The sequence below is a fragment of the Vanellus vanellus genome (assembly GCF_965231255.1).
Source record: "Vanellus vanellus genome assembly, chromosome: 1".
NCBI lineage: Eukaryota > Metazoa > Chordata > Aves > Charadriiformes > Charadriidae > Vanellus > Vanellus vanellus.
The window spans coordinates 125,970,214-125,992,329 of NC_138905.1; the positions used below are offsets into that span (position 1 = coordinate 125,970,214).

General features: G+C 37.5%; 1 protein-coding gene across 2 annotated transcripts in view; it reads left to right on the plus strand.

Moving 5' to 3' along the window:
- The window catches only part of CASK (calcium/calmodulin dependent serine protein kinase), a gene marked incomplete at its 5' end in the record, with an annotated part of 227,731 nt that overhangs the window by 185,258 nt on the left and 20,357 nt on the right, over positions 1–22,116 (plus strand). Inside the window, 6 exons of one of the 2 annotated variants that reach the window (XM_082494540.1) lie at positions 3,341–3,529; positions 4,055–4,133; positions 11,013–11,098; positions 13,554–13,622; positions 18,232–18,300; positions 19,629–19,664. In XM_082494540.1, the coding sequence (XP_082350666.1) occupies positions 3,341–3,529; positions 4,055–4,133; positions 11,013–11,098; positions 13,554–13,622; positions 18,232–18,300; positions 19,629–19,664 (528 nt within the window). The remainder of the gene's footprint in view (positions 1–3,340; positions 3,530–4,054; positions 4,134–11,012; positions 11,099–13,553; positions 13,623–18,231; positions 18,301–19,628; positions 19,665–22,116) is intronic. The other variant, XM_082494541.1, reaches the window with a different exon arrangement.

The following is a 22,116-nucleotide window of genomic DNA, read 5'->3' on the forward strand; positions in this document are numbered from 1 at the left end:
AAAGAGGCAATACCGTCCGCTCCCATCAGTCCCACTCTTGCTCCCAGACACACCTTGTATAAGGTACGAAATTATTCTTATGTATGTGGCGTTCTGCCAAACTTTTCTTCAGAGCCAAAGCCTTTAAAATATATACTCTTAAGAAGGGAAATAATTGTATAAAACAATATTGTCAGCCCACACTCAATGTGTTTACCAAGCATTGTACAGAGCAATACTCTGGTTAGTAAGTTGCTGAGCTCTGATGCACAGAGACTGAAGCTGTAGAGTATAATAAGTAGGATCATGTGTGTTAACACCTGTGTGATAACAGAGTATTTTACTATTATTTAGTAATGGCGCATAGTCTGTCTCATTTGTTAGTAGTTTAGACTATGTATAGACCTTTACAGAACCAAAGCCAACGAAGTATGTGTTTGTAAGTACTCTTACTGAGACTGAGATCTTAGAGTTCAAAGTTTTTTGTTGTTTCAGTTGTATGCCATATGGGTACGGGAATAAATTATAAATTTAGTCTGTACACACTTAACATTTTATTTTAAAGAAATGTATGGAAATTTTGTTTAAGGGTCTTTCAGGAGATAATTAATTTAAGAATTCTTTAAAAAGATTACCAGATATCTAGTTTCTTGTGTATAAATTTCAAGGAGCTTTTATTCCATTACCCAACTTTGAATAGCTTCTCAAATGCTCCAGTTTTATCTGTAAAAGGTTCTATTATATATGTTTAGTATGTTGCAGCAATTGAAATGTTTACTGTACGAGGAGACTTTTACGTATTGGAAGTTTTATCCATCATCATGTGCCTTCCTACACTGTTCTTTGCAGACAGTATATAGTAGAAAGCAGTTGTTCTCATAAGTTCTTGCTTGTTTTCAGCAAGATTATCATGTTCTGCAAAGGAAAAAGGGACAGGAAAGAAAATCTAAATTATCAAAATTAACAGAACTGCATGAAAACAAGTATCTTTAAGTAAAAACCAATAGCAGTCTTTGTATTAAATGTTTTCGATATTTAAATTGAGCTTGCTGTACTTTAATAACTGGTGTTTCTGAATTTGTGTTAATTCTTGTTAATACATTGAGAAGTTATCTAGTCTAATTACGAAGCTTTAAAAATGTTCAAATTACCATATTTGAATCTCCTGCCAGGTGTATATTATTGCTAAAAGCAAGGCAAGTATTTGGTGTGAAAAAAATGTAAGGCCCTGAGTTACATAAGAAACGTAATATTAAAGCATGGAGAGTATAACAGATACAGGCAGGTGCGTGAAGTTGAGTAAGTAGCTTTGAGTAGGTTGAGCTGAAGGCAACACAGAAGATCGCCCTGCCCTGTTAAAGAGTGCTCGCGTGCAAAGCCAAGGCCACACACGCTCTTACAGTGGATGTCTTTTATAACCACCAGAGCTAAGGCGTGATTGCACATGGATGCTCTTGTCTTAGTTGGGACAACTGCAAACAGTTTTCAGATACTAGAGTGAGAATTAAGCTAAATCCTTTAACCTATATAGGAGCATTCACGCCAAAGTAGACACCCAATTAAATAAATTCTTAATTTGATTTGTTTAATTAAAGTGGTTTGACTTACATATATGGTCCAGATCTCTAAATACGAAATGTTGCTTCAGTAGTACAGACTAATGCAGAGGAATTGTTGCAAGTTTGAGCTTAGTGACAAAATAAGATGAAAACCAAAATGCAGATACAGTTTAGTATTTAGCTAAAAATAGTATTTGTGTAGGGCTCGAAACACTGGAAACACAGGAGAGAATGTGGACAGAACATTGCTAGTTTAGGGAGTTCTGTTCCATCATTATAATGCTGAATTCCCAACTGTAGTTTGAAAGTTATTTGAGGAAGGGGAACTTAAACTGTTTATGAAGTTATCTTTTATAACAAGGTATGCTTTAGAAGTGCTAGCTTGGGAACCATTTTAGGATTTTGTAGAGGCCTCAAAAATTTCTGACTTGGATTCCACTTCAGAAATACATCTTGTAGTGATGAGGTTTTATCACTTTTTCAGTTTAAGTTCTGCTTAAACATTTTAATTGAAGACTAAGATGTTGCAGAGTCAGATTTCTCTGCCAGAACAAATTCTAGATGGCCGATCTCAAGCCTTGAAAGATTGATGGGTTTTGCAAGTTAAGAGCTAAGAGCGTTAAAATGAAAATTAACAAGAAATTAACTATAAAATAGATTGACCTTGGAGCGCTGGTGGCTGATAACTCCACTATTGTAGAGAAATCGTAAGAACTAGGCTTGATTTATCAATCCTTATCTGAAAAACCCATCCATTTGGGTATAGAAGCAGGATGTCTCTCTGATCCTCGATGAGTTAGTATAGGAGTAGAACTAGCATGTTCACATACAAATCGTATTTAGTTTTTGGACAGAAGCAAGCTAGCTATAATATACTCATTATTAAGAGTTGAATGCAACTGTGAAATGGATGTGATACGGGGCTCTTCAAGATATCCTGGAGGCAGTGGAATGTCATACCATTAAAAAGCCCGGTACTATTGAATACTGCTTTGCAAATGTTTACACTTTGTCCAACTTTTATCTCATAATGCTATGGTACGTTTCTCACAGTTACACAGGCCTCATGTCTTTGCCCGACCTTAGAGTTCTTTCACAGCCAGTTGTTCTGCTTATCAAAGATATTTAAGTACATTGAATCAATTACATGTTGTACCATTCTTTGCATCAGGAAACAGAGTAAAACTAATTAAGTAGTATTTCAGCACTTTGTTGGTTTAGATTGTAATTTTTATCAGGTGGTTTGAACTCAGTGTGGGTGTGCTGGGTCTGTGCTCTAGGTGAAGGGGAGGGTATGGAATTGATTATGCTAGTAAACAACAAACAACTGTATTTCATTCTTTCAGTCGGTGCCGATCCACAGTCTGTCTTTATTAGAATGAAATACCACAGGATCTGAATACCTTTTCATTTTACTAGGGTATTTATTATAGAATAGTTTGCTCAGAAAGCTAGCTTCCTAATTCCGTGTCTAGGCACATAAATAAAGATGGATTAATTCTGACACTTTGCGGGTGTCAAGAAGGCAGGGGAGAGGGAAGCAGCAGCATTCTCATTGACGTATCTACAGTAGAAAATCAGGTTTACTCATGCAGATTTTAAAGGCTAGGTACGTGTGTGTGCATTTGCAGTCTACTGAAGTTTTTCTTATACTCCTTTAAAGCAAAAGTTCCTATATAGAAAGTGAGGTACAAATATCTTGAATTTCCTTTAATTTCTGGAAAGCTTAAAAAATATTTGAGGAATGAATGGGGGCCATCAGAGATGGAAGACTGATGTTTTGTTGCTGTAATCTCCTCTAGGCCTTACTTCAAACTCATGATGTAGTGGCACATGAAGTTTACAGTGATGAAGCGCTGAGAGTTACACCTCCTCCCACATCTCCATACTTAAACGGAGATTCTCCAGAAAGCGCCAACGGCGACATGGATATGGAGAATGTAACACGAGTTCGACTGGTGCAGTTCCAGAAGAACACAGATGAACCAATGGTATGGAGGGAACCTCAGTATTTTTTCTTGACTCTGTACCAGTGAAGACCAGTATTATAATGATTTTAATGACAGTTTCTGCACTTTAAAGTAGGGTTGCCAGTATAACTGGAATAGTTCAGCAGCCATTGTAGATACCTGTACTGTGTATATACTTAACTTAAAGTGCTATGTGTGCATTCATAATACTGCTGTACCACTAGAGCTGCTTTTGTTTAGAAACAATCTTCTATTAGGTATTGCAGATTACACTTTAAACCGAACTGGACACTTTGCACTTCAATACAAAATTACATTTTTAACAAAACAGAATCTTATATGCTTATATATTAAATTATTGCATCTTCGCTTATAAATAGTATCTGTTTTCATTGCTCATATTTAAGTGAGCAGCAAAGTTTTTTGGTTTAACCTTAAAATTTATACCCTGCCTTCAAGCTTTTAGGAAAAGTGACTGTTCTTAATCACTCAAGAATCACACTGCTTAATATTTTATTTTAAGAATATAAACATTTATTTTTGTAGGGAATCACTTTAAAGATGAATGAGCTGAACCATTGCATTGTGGCAAGAATTATGCACGGAGGAATGATTCACCGGCAAGGTAATCATGTGTCATAAATAGCTTTGTCTTCAAACACAATTATTTAGATCATTTTGTACAAACCAGGTAATGGTACATACTCCTCATTTTGATTGCTACTATTCCATAGTAGTGTACCTCTGTATCTGGATGGAGTCCTGTTAACTGCCTTTGTTACCTTCCAGTTGCAGATGTCTTTGAGCATTTTGAGATGAGGGCCCACTGTGTTTCATTTAGGCCTTAATTAGGATAATGGGAGTATAGCTCAGTAAAAGATTGAAATGCCAGCAATTCCTGGAAGTGTACCTATTTAATCCTCCGTTTAAAAAAAAACTTAAAAATCCTTAAGCTAGTTACAATACTTTTCCTTGCAAAAATGGAAGAGCTTTTATCAACAAAAAAAATGAAATTTCTCCATATATTTTCACAGAATTCTTGAGAATCTTTGTACTTTTGATGTTGAGGCTCATAAAACGATTTGCAAAATAAAAATGTTTCTTGTGCCTAGACCTTTAATCTTTATTTTCAGTTTTCACTACTATAGGAAACCCTGTAGACATGCATCTTTTCTCATCTCCACTCTACTCCTTTTTTTCCATTTTGTACATCCAGATCAGATGTCAAAAAATAGTTGGGCTTTGTCCTACTTTAAACAGGTAAACTTCCTTGTTAGGTTGTTAGCTGCAAGTTTGGTTTGCAGCCTTAAAAGGGTTACTTTAGTTTTTCCAGTTTGCCATCTTTTTATTTTGATGGACACAAAGACTTTTGTCATTTGTCAGAGCAAAGTTCCTTCCAGCCTACTGTTTTATTTCAGAGGAAGCTAGGAACAGGTACTTAGGAAGGCAAAACATGAAACGGAAAAGGTACAGTAATTCTTTCCCTGATGTATTCACTTTGTCTCCTTGACATGATCAAACCTGTCAAGAAGCAGGAAAGGTAAAACTTTTCATATAAGCAAAGATGCAATTCATATAGACTTCTATATTCCTTTAGAGGACCCTCTGAATTGAAATTTATTTGACTTCTAAAAGTAAATATTAAAAGCAGATTGCTCTAAGGTTGCAGGAAGAACTTAGGTAGCAGTAGGTAGGTAGGAGGGCAGACTTTGACCTGCTCAGGAGACTGGTTGACAGAGTCCCTTGAGAGACAGTCTTGAAGGACAAAGGAGTCCAGGAAGGCTGGACATTCTTCAGAAATGAAATCTTTAAAGCTCAGGAGCTAGCCATCCCCATGTGCGGTGAGATGAGCTGGCAGGGAAGAAGACCAGCTAAACCAAGAGCTTTTGATCGAACTCAGGAAGAAAAGGTAAGTTTATGGCCTATGGAAGAAGGGACAGGCCACTCGGGAAGACCACAAAGATTTCATGAGGCCATGCAGAGAGAAAATTAGAAGGTCCAAAGCCCAATTAGAGCTTAATCTGACTACTGCTGTAAAAGACAACTAGAAATGTTTCTATAAATACATTAAAACAAAAGGAGGACTAAGGAGAATCTCCATCCTTTATTGGATGTGGGGGAAACATAGTGACAAAGGATGAGGAAAAGGCTGAGGTTCTTAATGCCTTGCTTGCTTCAGTCTTTAATAGTAAGACCAGTTGTTCTCTGGGTACACCTCCCCTGAGCTAGAAGACAGGGATGGGGAGCAGAATGAAGCCCCCATAATCCAAAAGGAAATGGTTAGTGACCTGCTACAGCACTTAGATGCACACATGTCTATGGGGCCACATGGGATCCACCCGAGGGTACTGAGCGAGCTGGTGGAAGTGCTCACCAAGCCCCTTTCCATCATTTATCAGCAGTCCTGGCTGACTGGGGAGGGGCCAGGTGACTGGAGGTTAGCAAATGTGGTGCCCATCCACAAGAAGGTCTGCAAGGAGGATCTGGGGAACTACAGGTCTGTCAGTCTGACCTCAGTGCTGGGGAAGGTTATGGAACAGATCATCCTGAGTGCCATCATGTGGCATGTCCAGGACAACCAGGTGATCAGGCCCAGTCAGCATTGGGTTAATGAAAGGCAGGTCCTGCTTGACTAACCAGATCTCCTTCTGTGACAAGGTGACCTGCTGAGTGGATGAGGGAAAGGCTGTGGATGTTATCTACCTAGACTTCAGTAAAGGTTTTGACACCGTTTCCCACAGCATTCTGGAAAAACTGGCTGGTCATGGCTCGGACAGGCATATGCTTCACTGGGTAAAAAACTGGATGGATGGCCAGACCCAAAGAATTGTGGTGAATGGAGTTAAATCTGGGTGGTGACCAGTCCCAAGTAGTGTTCCCCAGGGCTCTGTATTGGGCCTAGATCTCTTTAGTATCTTTACCAATGGTCTGGAGGGGGGGCTCGAGTGTGCCCTAAGTAAGTTCGCAGATGACACCAAGTTGGGCAGGAGTGTCAATCTGCTTGAGGGTAGGAGCACTCTACAGAGGGATTTGGACAGGATGGATCAATGGGACAAGGCCAATGGTATGAGGTTCAACAGGGCCATGTGCCAGCTGAATATGAGCCAGCAGTGTGCCCAGGTGGCCGAGAAGGACTATAGCATCCTGGCCTGTATCAGGAATAGTGTGGCCAGCAGGACTAGGGAAGTGATCGTCCCCCTGTACTCGGCACTAGTGAGGCCCCACCTCGAATACTGTGTTCAGTTTAGGGCCCCTCACTACAAGAAAGACGTGGAGGTGCTGGAGCTTGTCCAGAGAAGGGCAACAAAGCTGGTGAGGGGTCTAGAGAACAAGCCCTCTGAGGAGTGGCTGAGGGAACTGGGTTTGTTTTGCCTGGAGAAAAGAAGGCTGAGGGGAGACTCTATCGCTCTCTACAACTACCTGAAAGGAGGTGGTAGCAAGGTGGGGGTCGGTCTCTTCTCCCAGGTAACAAGTGATAGGACAAGAAGAAATGGCCTCAAGTTGCATCAGAGGAGGTTTACATTGGATATTAGGAAAAAAATCTTCACTGAAAGGGTTGTCAAGCACTGGAACAGACCATCCAGGGAATTGATTGAGTCACCATCCCTGGAGATGTTTAAAAGTCATGTAAATGTAGAGCTGAGGGACACAGTTTAGTGGTATCTTGTCAGTGTTAGGTTTATGGTTGGACTCAATGCTCTTAAAGGTCGCCTCCACCCAAAACGCTTACATGATTCTATGATCCTCTACAGAGCATTGTTTCACATGACTGTGATCCATAATCGGGGTAATAGAAGTTTTAAAACCTGTTAAAACTGGGTAAAAAAAATTCAACTGCCCATTAGAACTCTTCTCTTCTTTTTAATTGATACAGTCTTTTATTTCTAAAAATTTGGGAAATTTAACCCATTCTATATGTGCTTCATCTAGCTGAGGTAGCTCTTCTGCACATAGGATTATTTTAAAAATGAACTATACTGTTCAAACTATAGTGTTTCCATAGTATTGTCATCCTTTTTTTTAAAGTGTTTATAATTTTGTTAGTGCTGTAGGTGCTTCCTAGCTTCACTACTTCATTCACAATACTTATATTTAGAATATTTTTATTGACTAGAACAAGACAAATGTAAGTTGACAGCGATCTCAAGCACAGCATCTGTTTGAATGCTATTGACAGGTTCTGTGGCTTTTATTTGTTTTAGGTTTTTTTAATGTTTTAGTTTCCGCTGTCTCCTCTTGCTATGTGGAAAACTGCCAGGCAATAACAGCAATGACTAGATTATAGATCTACTGGGAGGGCTACAGAAACTGTATAATTTCAGGTCTAGCAATATTAAGGACAAAAGGCACAATTTCCAATCACAAAATAGTAACTGCTGTGAAGTCTGCCTCCTGTCTCTATGCCAGCTGATTATAGCTGTCCTTATTCAAAAGGTGGGGAAGTTGAAGTAGGGAGACAGGCTTGTAAAGATGCTTTCTACTTGCACCTTCCAGAGGATTGAGCTCAATGAAAATGAAACACCAGTTTCAGTCATTAAAAATTGTCTTTTTTTTTTAAACTTGCCTGCTTTTTTAGGATAAGTAAATGAATTGTATCTTAGATCTCAGGCTTTTAGTTATGTCTTGGCTTTCACCTTTGTGCCTTAACTTAGCTCAGTTGTCCATTCACTTCTTACCTGTGGATTCTGTTCACACTACTCATACTGTAAATATTATTTTCAGGGGATCTGCATATAGCCTGAGTTATCATCAGCTCTCAGTATCTTAAACCATAGGTTTTTTGCTGCTGACTGGTTTTGGGGCATATGTGCTTAAATGTGAATTCATTCTTAAGGTGCATTTAAGAAGAGGTACCAATATGGCATTTTAAAAGATTTCCAAAGAAGAGAGAGGAGGGGCTACACATTTAACCTCACCAGAAAAACAGCAATTGTACATTGTCTGTGCTACATTCTTGAAGTAGCTTAATGTAAAACTCACACAGATTTTTTTAAACACCGATGCCCCTGATAATGTTTATTCAATTCTAAAAAAATATGGTGAAAATATGATTATACATTCACAGCCTTTCCAAGCAACAGAATTTTCTTTTGGCTACAAAACATGTTTACGAATAAGGACTCCAAGAATTTGTTCTGTCTTCTTCCTAATAGGGTAGGATTTCTCATATTTCTGTGCAGAGCAAGAGCACACACCTCCTAAAACTGTCCTCACTCTGATTTGCAAAGACAAAGAAGGAAATCATTTACTCCAGAAATACATTCATTCTTTGTTATTACAGATGTGTTATACATTAGTAAGTCATGAATAGCTTTAGTTCTAAATAAACACTGCATTGTCAATAGGAAAGGAACCAAAAGCAACTAAAACTAGATGGTTAAGATCATAGGATCTACAAATGGTGCAGAAGAATCATTACTCAAAGATGTCAAAAATACTATTTTCCAACAGGAATAGTTATAAAGAATAAAATGTTTCTGCAAATAATAAAAGCCACTTCCTTCAGATTGAAAATGTCTTCCTGTGGTTTATCAATGTGTCCACCCCCAAAAACAGAATTACCATCTACTGCTAAGTGTCCTAACTTTTATGTATACTGCTCCATTCCAACCTAGACAATTCTATCATGCCATTCTAGGCATGAACAGAACAATATTCATTTCTGTCTGAGTAACAGAAATGGGAAATGCTCCAGAAGAGGGGATTTTATTTAAGTCCACTATTGAAATTATTTGATATGGGGATATTACTGAGTCTGATTCTCATTCTAATATTTAATTCCATCAGATTTATATTTTGTATAATGCCAAAGACTCTTTATACTATTCTAGGGCATATGCTGTTTCTGATTCAGTATTATTGTTTAATAACAATTACACTCACTTCAAACACAATTTAATTTTGCCCTGATACAGTCAACACAGAGCCTTATTTTTTTCAGAATATGTTTTTAAGAATTGGGTATTGAATGCCTTCCTGAGAAAGTCTGCCAAAACTCAAAGTGTTTCACTAGAGATTTGGTTATTAATATTCTAGATGTGAACTAGATTAATTTGAAATGCAGATGCAGGACTTGAATTCACATTCTGTAAACTATCAGTTGTGATCATTTTTCCGCTGAAGAGTGGAAGAAGAATTGTGATGAGTCTTTTTTTATAATCTCACTACCAGCAGATCAGCTCCTGTAGAACTGTTTGGAGCGTTTAATGTGGCTGAAGGACTTACTCATAAGAGTACTGAAAGTTTTTGTAAACATTGGGCTCTCTCCTGTAGCACTGCCAAGTGAGCTTCTGTTTCACAGAAGAGAGGCCAAAGGGAATCATAGCAACAGAGCTTTTTAGGATTCTTCTCTTTGGTTCAGGCTGTGCTTGTGTTTAGCAGGCACACAGTTTGATTTTCATGTGTTTTTACCCACTGAAACTTTTTCTTGCATGGTATTCTTTGGAAAAACTGACTATTATGGTTCAGGAAAAGTATTTTAAGGATTTTTCAGGATTCTAGTTGATTTTTCAGGTAATTCTCCATAGGTAAGTTTTAGTTTAGGAAAAGTTTGCCAGTTGCTAGTTTTCCAAGTAAGATTTATTATATTAGGTACAGTATTTAGAAAAGGATGCTTGCCCCAACTATTTCAATCATACAGCCGAAAGAAATGTATGTCAAGTAAATGGTCTTGTCATAACTCATTATAAACGAAAAACATCTTCTGGCTAATAATAACCCATGGAAATTTTTTTTTTGAGAACTGCTAGAGAATTAGATGGGCTTGAGCTGCTCAAGTCAGAAATTATCATCCAAAAAGAGCCTCCTAGGTGGCTTCTAATCCTGAAGATAATTAATTCATTCAGTGCCTCTTCCCTGTTGAGCTTTTGTAGTGTCTTAAAGCCATGTTGTAGCATGCCATTCCCATCACAGCTTCAGCAGGTCAGTTTGTGACCTGCCTAAGCTAAGTAGGTGTTTGTTTCATCATCTGACATTGTACATAGTCGCACCAATCATTTACATTAAGCTGAAGTCAAGTCAAGTTTATGTATATAAAATGCATACTGTACCTATGGCAGATCAAAATCAGAGAAATGAAAAAATACAGCAGTCCAACAGATAAAATTAAGGCTATGTCCAGAAGCCAAACTGCATTAAGTAGTCATCTGTCAAAATACTGCTTGAATATCTCTGTTCAACATTTCCAGCTGACTAGTTGCAGGTGACTTTCCTTTCAATGTGTGGGTTTTTGCAGTGTCCTTGTAAGGGACTCATGTCTTCCCCATGTACTTTATAGGGTACCTGGGCATCTCATGCTGGTGTATTGACTGCCCTCTAAAAGACAGATTCATAATCTTTTGTTCTTAATACATAGCTACCAAAGTCCTTTTCTGAATCTAGCTGAAAAAGTTATTTTAATATTGCTTCGTATTTATGCCTTTGTATGAATATTAGTACTGTCTTAAAATTATCTCCATTTGTAAAAATGTGTTTGAAGTCATTATGTGTCTTGTTAACTCCACAGGTACGCTACATGTAGGGGATGAAATCCGAGAAATAAATGGAATCAGTGTGGCAAATCAAACTGTAGAACAACTACAAAAAATGCTTGTAAGTGCCTGAAATCTTTCTCATGTTCTTTGTAACAGTGCCTGTCTTATTTTGACAGAACTTTTATGTAATTGCATTGTGACTTCCCCTTTTTCTTCTATTCCTGATAGACTGTGTGTGCCTGTAACAAAAAGTCTTCCTTTGTTCAGCTGTTAAAGCCTTCTACAGGCTCTCCCCTGTTTTTTAGTAGTGGCTTGTTTGCACATTATACCCAGGAATAGTAGAAGGCGCCTCCACGTATCATTTTATTTATTCCATTTAGTCCCATGGAAAAGACCATTGACACCCAACCATTCCTGACAGATGTATGTCTGACCAGCTCTTAAAAAGCTTTAGTAATGGAAGTTCCCCAAACTCTCTGGGCAGTTGACTTTAGTGTATAACTCTTCCACATTTTTGAAAGATTTTCTAATGTCTGAGTTTCCTTTGTTGAAATCACAGAATTACAGAATGGTAGAGGTTGGAAGGGACCTTCCAGCAGGTCCCTTCCTCTACTGCTGCATGGGGTTATTCCTCCCTTGGTGCGGGACCCTACGCTTGCCCTTCTTGAACTTCATCAGGTTCCTCTCTGCCCAACACTCAAGGCTGTCCAGGTCTCACTGTATGGCAGCACAGCCTCCTGGCATGTGAGCCACTTCCCCCAGTTTTGTGTCATCAGCAAACTTGCTGAGGGTACACACTGTCCCCTTATCTGGGCCGTTGATGAACGTGCTGAGTAAGAATGGACCCAGTACTGACCCTTGGGGAACACCGCTAGTTTCAGGCCTCCAACTAGACTCTGATCACAACCCTCTGAGCTCTGCCATTCAGCCAGTTCTCAATCGACCTCACTGTCCACTCATCTAACCCACACTTCCTAAGCTTACCTATGAGGATGTTACGGGAGATAGTGTCAAAAGCCTTGCTGAAGTCAAGGTAGACATCTACTGCTCTCCCCTCATCTACCCAGCCAGTCATGCCATCACAGAAGGCTATCGGAGAGTGGTCAAGCAGGATTTCCCCTTGGTGAATCCATGTTGACCACTCAATGCAGGAGTTTCTTCTCTTGTCTCTAGTAGACATAACAGAAAAAATACTGCTTGCCTCCTGTTACTCATCCTAAGTTAATCTATAAACATCATGCCCTTGTTTTAAATCTCCAGTCTACACCAAGTGTAGTCACTGAGTATACTATGAGAGAAAAGAAACTTTTCTCAACTATCGGTATAATTGCTACACAAATACATGGAAAATAAATCATAGAACCGTTCAGTTTGGAAGTAACTTCAAGAGTTTCCAGTCCAATCTCCTGCACAAAGTTGGGTCAAAGTTGCATTCAGCCCATGTTGCTCAGGGCTTTCTCTGGTTAAGCCTTGAAAATATCCAAGGGCAGAGATTTGATAGGACAGGTGCCTCTTTGGGGAGCCTGTTCCAATACTTATTTATCATTGTAGGGAAAAATGTGTTCCTTATATGTAGCTGGGTCATCCCTTCTTTCAATTTATAACTATTGTGGCTCATGATTATTGATATTCCAAAGAAAAACAAGTATTTTCAGCTCAGACAGTCTGGCTTTTTGCAGGAAAACTCCATCTTAGGCCTTGCTAGTAGAGTCAGTTTGATACTCTGTAACACTTGCAAATTTTTCTGCATGCAACCCTAATCTTGGAATCTTGGATGGTATCACTAATTGTGTCCAGAACTCATATAGACAAGCTTAAGTGAGTCCAGGCAAATAGCATTTTTTTGACTCACAATAAGCCAGCCAAAGAGAGATAGTGGAAAAACTCCAAGATCACTTGAAGTTATCTTCTTACCTTTCTGCCCATATCGAGTCCTGCAGTTGTCAGCCATGTGGTGACACTTGTATTCAAATGGTCATTTAAGAAGATATGGCTGAGCAAATATGTTGCCACAATCTGCTGCTATTCTGCAGTTACTAATTGTTATGAATATTCTTATACTACAGTAAATGCAAACTAGCAGACCCCATGTTCTGTTCTGATGAAAGAGTGTTTCTTACATTTCTACCTTTAGTACAGTAATATGCAACTTCCCAGAACCTGAATATGCTTTTTCTATTCAACATGATGAAAGGGAAGAAAATGTCACTTTCGTAGCAAAGACTGTGGATCACAAGAATATAGCTACAAAGAAAAGATTGATGTGGAAGAAACCTACACATCTCTGAATCTCTCACCTTAAAATAAAGCTATAGGTTCTAGACATTTGAAAACTGGTCAGGTGAACAAACTTAAAATGTATGTTTATCTTTTTAATCAATGAGAGATGATTTAAAGGTTTGCTTATAAGTGAAATGACATTATTAACCATAGCATTTTAGCTTTTCTGAACATTTACTTTAGGAAAACATACTGCTGCTCTCAAACTATGATGCTTTACTTTCAAGCATTAGTGATTTGGAGATTTTATCTTCAGTGCCTTAGTCTTTAAAGAAATGCTTCTCTTTTTGCAGAGGGAAATGCGTGGAAGTATCACCTTTAAGATTGTGCCAAGTTATCGCACACAATCTTCATCCTGTGAGGTAATGAATTTAAGAAACCATCCCATTTCTTCCTCAGTCCTGTAACTAACTGCCTGCTGATGGCTGAATGTTACTGCTTTCTGGGAAATTGTTTCTGCCTGTCCTGTTAGATCACGCACACCAATTTTACAACAAAGATAACGGAACACGAGTAGGTCCCATCTACCTACTCAGCCCTGCCTTCATATTCATCTCATCAGCACCTTAACTAACTCTTTACAGCCTATCCGAAAAAAAAAAAAAAAAAAAAAACCAAAAAACAGGCAAGGGGATCCTCAACTCAGACATTTAGGAAGCCCCTTCAAAAAAATTTACAATTTAAACTCATTCTCCTGGAAGTCTTTTAAAGTTGCTAAGCTGAGAAACAATCCTCCTTTTTTTAGGCATTAAACATTCTTTTACTGCTTTGGGCTGTTAAGGGTTAATTGAAGAATCTGTTTCTGTATAACCCTGTTGAGGTAAATTTGTGATGGTTGTCTGTAACAGTTACATGTGGCTTAATATTATGTTTCCATGAAAAATTGGTATTTGTCACTACAGAAGAAAAACAGATTTGGAGTTACTTCCTGTTGAACTAGAAACTTGGTATTATGGTTTTTGCACAGTAACGTTTAATTCCCTTCTGCTTACAAAGTTGTGTTCCGGATTGCAACTGAAGGGAATTAAATTCTAGAAAATGGCTACTTGAGAGATACTGTTCCAATTTAAGCATACAGATGGCATATGCGCGATGTAGATGATGCCAGTCTTTCTGTGCCACATGCTTAACTGCGCAAACAGTTCCCAAATTAGAATTCCAAGAGTGAAATCACAATCCCTGTTGAAGTCAAGCACCTTATCTTAATTAGAGCTGTGATTTCACCCTAATTGTTTTTGTGTCTCAGCAAATGCTAGAACACACAGAAACTGCTGTTGTGATTGTCAGAACAATCTGTTTGAAAGAAAAAAAAATTACTGCTTTTTCGTTGCCTTCTGTACTTTTAATAGAAGTCAACAAGAACTAAAAGGTTTTAGAGGTAGAAGGTTTGACAGTTTTCACCTATGAGGCTGATTTTCTTAGAAGGTATAAATGTGAAAGCAAAGGTTTTTCATTAAAAGCAAAGGCTTTAAAAAAAAATTAAAATTGAATTTCTAGACTATGCTGACAAACTGGTTAAACAATATACCTGTTAGAAAGATGATTATTTGGAGAAGATAATTCAGCATACAGCTTTAAATTAATACCATTAGGTGTCATTTTAGTAGTAGCAGTTCATCTCTTTTACTTAGCTTTGTGTCTTAGGTTCTTTAGGACTATCTATTTCACAGAAGAGAGGAAAATGGACTCACCTTCCTTTGGAAAAAACAGCAAAACATGTCTAATTATCACACTGGCGTTTAGCATGAGAACTTCTTTCACAAATTTTTTCAGGATTATGATTCAGATGATGAATCAAATTCTTAACCATTGATAAAAGCTAGAAGCAAATGTTGAGGGATATTACTAAGACAGAAAAAGCTTGCTTCTAATCTAACTGTTCTTACTGGTATCTAATTTGATCAGGCTACATCTAGTAGACATAATTGACTTCTGCTGTAGAATTGCATCTCAAATACTCTGATTTATCATTCATGGTCCACACCTAAGAACAAGGAATCAACAGGAAACTAGTTTTGCCATCATTTGGAAATACTTATGATTATTTCCTCTAAGACTTTGGTTGTGGTACTTAAACTGAAGAGCAAGGATCCAAAAGACTGCCATTTTGTTATTTGGCTAGGCGCTAGACAAGATTGGGAAGCCTATATAGTCAAGTTATACTGAAATATGATGATAACACTTCTACATTAGTCAGAATCGTTGGATCCTCCAAGTGTTTTTCTGCACTTATCCCCAGGAGAACTAGGGGATAACTAGGGCTTTTTCTGATTTACTGGTGAAACAAACTCACAACCAAAGCTCAAGTTTTCCAGTCCAGTTCTAAGCAGTCCTAGCATTCTACAGGGGTCTCTCTACTCATTGATTTGACTGATTAAACTGTGCATAATTACAGTTTTTCTCTTAAAATTTGAGTCTGGTATTTTTTCAAAGAAAGACCAGGTCCCTAGGAAATTAAAAATCCAAATGCCTTTGAAATTGTGGCTGAACTGTCTAATTATTTAAAAATTGTACACGCGCCTCTTGACTAGCTTGATAGATTAATTTCATTTAGTTAGTACTGAAATCACCAGTAACACTGAAAAATGTGTCGTTTCCTCAGTATGTTATGATGAACATTTGTTTTGAGTAATATGCTGTCTTCTGTTGAGAATTGTTGGAGGAATACAAATTAAAAGATTCTCAAAACGAGAAAACTTCCTTCAAAGGGAGAGGAGCCTTCAAGAGAGTCTGGAAATAGCGGTTATCGCCAGGTTACTCTCAACTTGTTTTTCTCCAAATGACTTGGGTGCTTGCATCGCTTGCCAAAGGTTTCCCTTGCTAAACCATCACTGACTAAGCAGATCATAACAAACCAGGTCTAAAAAAAAAAAAAAGTAAAATAAGTATTTTGCCTCTTCTTGAAAATGAGAAATTCGCAGAGACAGAATTGCAGAGCAAGCAAAAAATCTCTTTGTAAAAGAAAGAAGTCACTGCTTTTTTGGAGAAATATCTCTGAGCTGCTATTTGATAAAGGTGATGCTGGTACTCCTGTACACACAACAAAAAAAAAACCTGAATAACAGTGCCTTTAGGCTTTTCTTTATTCTTTCTCTTTTTTTTTCTTTTTTTTTTTCTCCAGGAATGAATAGCTTATTTGGTCTCATTTGAACATTTGAAACTTGTTGTGCTGGTGTGATTTTGTAAATAGAATTAGAGCTGATTTCCGCCAGTTGCAAATAACTGTGAGAGACAAATGACCATTTTGTTTCTAGGCACACAGCAGAAGTATACAGACCTACGTGCTTGGAACCACAATGATTTTACAGCCATAATAATGTCAGATCGGTCCTCAACTGTGTTAAAAGCATGTAGATAGCTGTATATGGACCTTTCTATGAAATCATATATAATGAGTCCACAAAAAAGTGCAGAAGTTCTAAATGAGTTTGTTGTGCATCAAGCGTACAGGCAGCAAGAGTGATAAAGTATTGCCTGTCATTTTAACTTCTCTTGATGCTTTTAAATACCTGTGAATGCTATCACATAATTAGTATAAGTAGAGTAGTTGAGGACCTTTACCTGATTAAAATTGTTGCATGAACAGTTTAGCTCCAATTCTTGTTTTTAATTTGTTCACGAGGGGCACTTGTATTGATAAAACGGGACAGAATTAACTTCATTTTCTTTGAAAACTCTTTTAGCCCTTTTTTCTGCTATCCTTGACGTTATGTAAGATCACCAGACATTCCTAAATTGACCTTTGACATGGAATATTATATTCCAAAATACCTTTGGGAGTAAAGGGGATTAATTTTTTTTAATGTATGAATGAATTATTTTATTTCTTGAAGAGGTGTCTCAATTATCTGATCTTACAGAATTAAGTAGAATCATAGTTTGGAAGGCAGCTTAAAGACCATCTAGTTCCAACCCCCTGCCATGGGCAGGGACACTTTCCACTAGACCAGTTGAACACTTCCAGGGATGGGGCCTCCACAGCTTCCCTGGGCAATTTGTTCCAGTGCCTCACCACCCTCGTAGTGAAAATTTTTTTCCTAATATCTATTCTAAATTTACCGTCTTCCAGTTTGAAGCCATTCCCCCTCATCCTGTCACTACATGCCCTTGTAAAAAGTCCCTTCCAGCCTTCTTGTTGGCCACCTTCAGGTACTGGAAGGCTGATATAAGTACTATACAATCAAAATGGCGTGTGAAAAAGACTTCTTTACAAGTGACTTCCTTGCCTCTGCAAGACCCAGTCAGAAATTCCTATTACCCTTTCTGCAGAATTTCCCCTTATGCACCTTGTGTCTGCTGTCTCCTCACTGAAGGGTAGCGCCACACTGGTTGAGTTAAGAGAGGTGGCTTTTTTAAAGTGTTATATTTTGGCAAAGTTTCATGTTTTTAAGCCCATAAGAAAAAAAAAACGTGGTATGGTGTAAAGTGGATAAGGAGGGAGAAGAGAGTATCTAACTTCCTTCTCTTGCATTAGCTTTAGTGTCTTGAAGACACTACACAGACACGCATCTTACAGAGTAGAAACTAATCAACACTGACCTCCACCACATAGCTGAAAAAAACATTTAGAAGCATCTTTAAAATGGAGTATGTGCCTCATTCTATTCAAAGTATTATTTAGCATATAACTTCAGGTGGTTACCTTTCACAAAGACATCTGTATGACTAATGGCCTTTAGCATTGTTAGCCGCATGGGATCCAAGAGGTCCCAGATATTCAGTAATTAAAAAGCTGTTTGATTGCTAAGGCAATATAAAAATAGTTTTTACCTAGGATGCATCAAAATGTCAAACTTGAATCTTAAACTGTGGAAAAACTTCTCAGATTTACAGAGTTTGTAGTGTGGAAACTTTCACAGATGAAGCAGCTAAGCAAATGGTTATAAGGCTGTGGATGTAACTGTTCTTTTAAATATATCTGTGTTCCTGTGATAGTGTTGTGTTGTTAATGAACCTTGTGTCTTATTTCAGAGAGATTCCCCCTCTACATCCAGACAGTCCCCAGCTAATGGTCATAGCAGCACTAACAATTCTGTTTCGGTAAGATTTCCAGTTCCACACAGAGAAAGTGTGAAAGTTTTGTTGGTGCTCATCTGCCATTACTGTTATAGTTATCGTGTGGTCAGTGGAAAATTTTGTCCTGCCGATAGAACCAAGTTTATTACATATGTAACTCCCCGTTTTCTTTTTTAAGGGTTTTTTTCCAACATATTCTCATTAAAAGCCATATAGTGAATTAAATGTTAATGACTGTGATGTGACACTTCAGTCATCCTTAAATTGTTGCTAGCAGTTTCCTCAAAACTAAGCAAATGTTTAAAGTAGAAGTCTTATTTCCATCCTGAACTTTGGAAGCAGTGTTTGAAGAAAGAATAACTGTGCAGTTGGTATTTCAAGACATTTTAGACTTTTTTAAGTTTTGTGTTTCGAGAGACCTCTGGAACGTGTACTGGTTTCCGCTATCTGAGTTAACGAATTGGTGTGCCCTCTGCTGTTGTGGTACGTGCACATACTTTGTGAAATATGAGCCTTGCCTGGATATGAAAAGCAAAAGGAAGTGGCTTTAAACTGCACTACAAACCAAGCTATTACCATCACATCTTTAACACAAAGTACTTCTGTTTTGTATGTATTCAGGTTGAAAGGTGCCGTTGATCTGTTTTTCTAAAGTATATTAATGTTAAAATTTGTGTTGTTTATCATTTGTCATTGTTTGGACCAATGTATTAACTGTACACACAAGTTCTTTCAGTAAGAGTGCTGTCAATATCATGAGTTCGTGGGACTAGCTAAAAAAAAAAACTGAGAAACTACTCCTTTAACTATTAAAAAATTACAACTTGGAAATTATTTGCCATAAGGTAAAGTGCTTATTAATTAATACAATGAAAAATAATTGTGGATGAAAAATTCAAGACATTTTTGTGAATTAAATTGAATTTGCAGTTACAATCTTATTCCTCTGCACAATTAATCACACTATACATTTTTAATAATAATTTTTAATATTTATAATAGACATCCTTCTCTTTTAAAAACAAGGCTAAGTATTAAGTGGAAAAGGCATTCACATAAAGAGCCTCTTTCACTTGATGGTGCTTTTGTGTTGAAGATGCTGAATTATTTATTAAAAAGCACATTCTCTATCTGCTTAAACTTTTTACCTGCTTTCTTCAGCTTGCTGCTAAACAGCCTGGGTTTGATTTTTCTTTAAGAAAAAAAATATTTCTAAACATGGGTCAATGCTTTATACTTTTGTCTGACTTACCATTTTACTGTAATGTTGTATGAATCACTAACACATGGTGTTGTATGCCCTTAAAAAGTAAAATGAAAATTTCTTCTCCTGGGTTGACTTTATTCTGCAGGACTTGCCATCGACCACACAACCAAAAGGACGACAGGTGAATAGATATCCTCCATGGGATTTTTTGTAAACCTAGCTGCTAGTGAACATCCCTGCTTATTGTTTTCCCCCTCATATTCTGTATGTGCTGGACTAAAACATTTAAGCTTGGAAATTTTTTTCCATTTTTTTTCATTTTTCTTTTTAACTCATTTGTTTGTGGCTAATTCAAAATAGCGTTTTTTCATGTGTCCATGTGTGCGAGTTACAAAATCATTATGAATTTAACTGGAGATGTTTTAGTTCAGAATGCATTAATAGACTTATTGTTGTGCAGTGACTTGTGCAGATTTTCATCTTAGAGGAAAGCTCAAGTTTATATTTTAGCTGAAACAGAGACTAGTATGGCAAGTGTCTAATACGCTACTCTAAAACATTGTACTGACAAAGATTCTAAAGCTTGAGGTGGCCTATAACTTGCTCTTAACATTAAGAAAGCTCTTCAAAGAAAAACATTAAGGACAGTTTCTAGTAAGAGTTGGTAAGGCTGAAGAGAGCCTCTTACATTTTCAGTCCTACGGCCCAGATTCAGCAACCTCTCTTAACTTTGTTACCTTGACAGTAGTACATGTCGTCATGGACCAAAGAAAGACCTTCCCTCTCCAGAGGATTCCAAGAAAGCACTTAAGGGTTCTGCAGAGGATTCCCTGTGATTCCCTTTGCAGTTTTAAAACACTATTTTTTTACTGCGGCCTCCAAATCAACACATACCATCAAGTGATTTGTGATTCAGCTTCAGTAACTGCTCCGTTTATATACAGCCCTTCCAGAATCTGCATCTGAATCTTAATTGTGGGCTCAACCTCTTACTCTGCCAAGGTTTTTAATAATAACTCTTGCAATTTCAATCAAAAGAGTCAATGGACTCCATGATCTGTTGCCTTTGACAATCTTTTTATGGTACTATCTGGTTAAGTTGGCTGCAATACCTGTTACAAGGATGGATTACTCTCACTTCATTTCCCATTTGTTAAAGCTTATAGCTACATGGTTCTTTCAGCTTTCTGTTGTCTTCTGAAGTTTCCAGCTGCCTGAATGTAGTCCTGGGAAGGCACAATGAAAGACCTTCCAAGCTGTTGTGTTAGGTTTGAGGTTTCCTGTCATAAGGTATTTTTCCCAGGAGAAGAGGGTTTGTTCAAGGCAGTATCAGAATAATGGTGTTCCTCATACTCACATATTTATAGTTACCTGTTTTTTTCAAGAGTCTTTTCCCGTTGAACCACCATGTTTTTCTGGTAGCTTGTCATCCTTGAAGATAGTAAGGGCTTAGATAATAGATACCTTGCTATCTGTAAGGAATTCTTTAACGTTCCATGAACAGCCAATATATGGTGGATAATGGCTCAAACTGGAGCAGGGACTTGAAAAGCAAGGAATTTTCTAGGTGGAAAAAATACCACTCCCTTTTCTGGACCTATGTTAGATAAGGTTGAGGGGAAATAAAGGATTGGTTCGATACTGATTACTTCATAGAAAGCCAATTAGTAAATAAACATAATTGCTTTCAAAATATCCTATTTTTCAAGTGATTAAAGAAGTTGGGTTGCTTGTCCAAACTCACAGACTCAATGCACAGCAGAACAAGGGTCAGATTTAGTATATTAAAATTTGCATTCTATATTGGTATTACCATCTGATGCTGTCACTTAAACAGATAAAAATGCATCAGGTACGAGACAGTAGTGATTAGCCATTTTAAGTTAATTTATTCATGTATTGGGTTGAAGATTGGATTACTGTAGGAATGAACTTTTTAAAGTGCCATGAATGGTGCTAACACTGCATAGTTACAGCTATTTTTGGAGCAGAATTTGAGAAAAGTTGAAAAGTGTTTGTTACAGTTTAAATGAAGGATATTACTTTGTAATGTATTTTATTTTTTTAAAAATCGGTCAATTTTTAGTAAGAAAATCAGCAGTAGAATATACATGGCTGTCTGAGATGCTATAGGGTGATGGTCGAAGTTCATAAACTGTAGAAATTACCCATCTTGGACGTGACATTTAATTCCAATATTAAGATCCTTGGATGTATCAAGGCTGTAATTAGCAACCAGCACTGGAGATCACTTTTATTTTCTCAGGTTGAGACCTCACTAACACACAAAGCAAGTATTGGTGTATTATTTTAAATTGTGAAGTCAGAATCTGAATTCTTTCTGTTAATGTTCTTTGGAGAATAACTTACTCAAATTGTTAGTTTTCACTTATACAGGAGTAGACTTTTACTGAAAATTCCTCCCAAATAACTATATGTGATAGGTGCAACACAAAAATTCCTATTTAAACTAAAAAAAGGTACTAAATTTTCATTCTGAATACTAAAGATCAGCGAGGTAGCCAAAGTCCTTTGTACTGTCCAGTAAAATTCCCTGTAATATAAGTCCCATACCATGGGACTTCAGTTGGAAGACACAGTACAGCTCAGGTGTTGGCTGCTGGCTTTTAGTT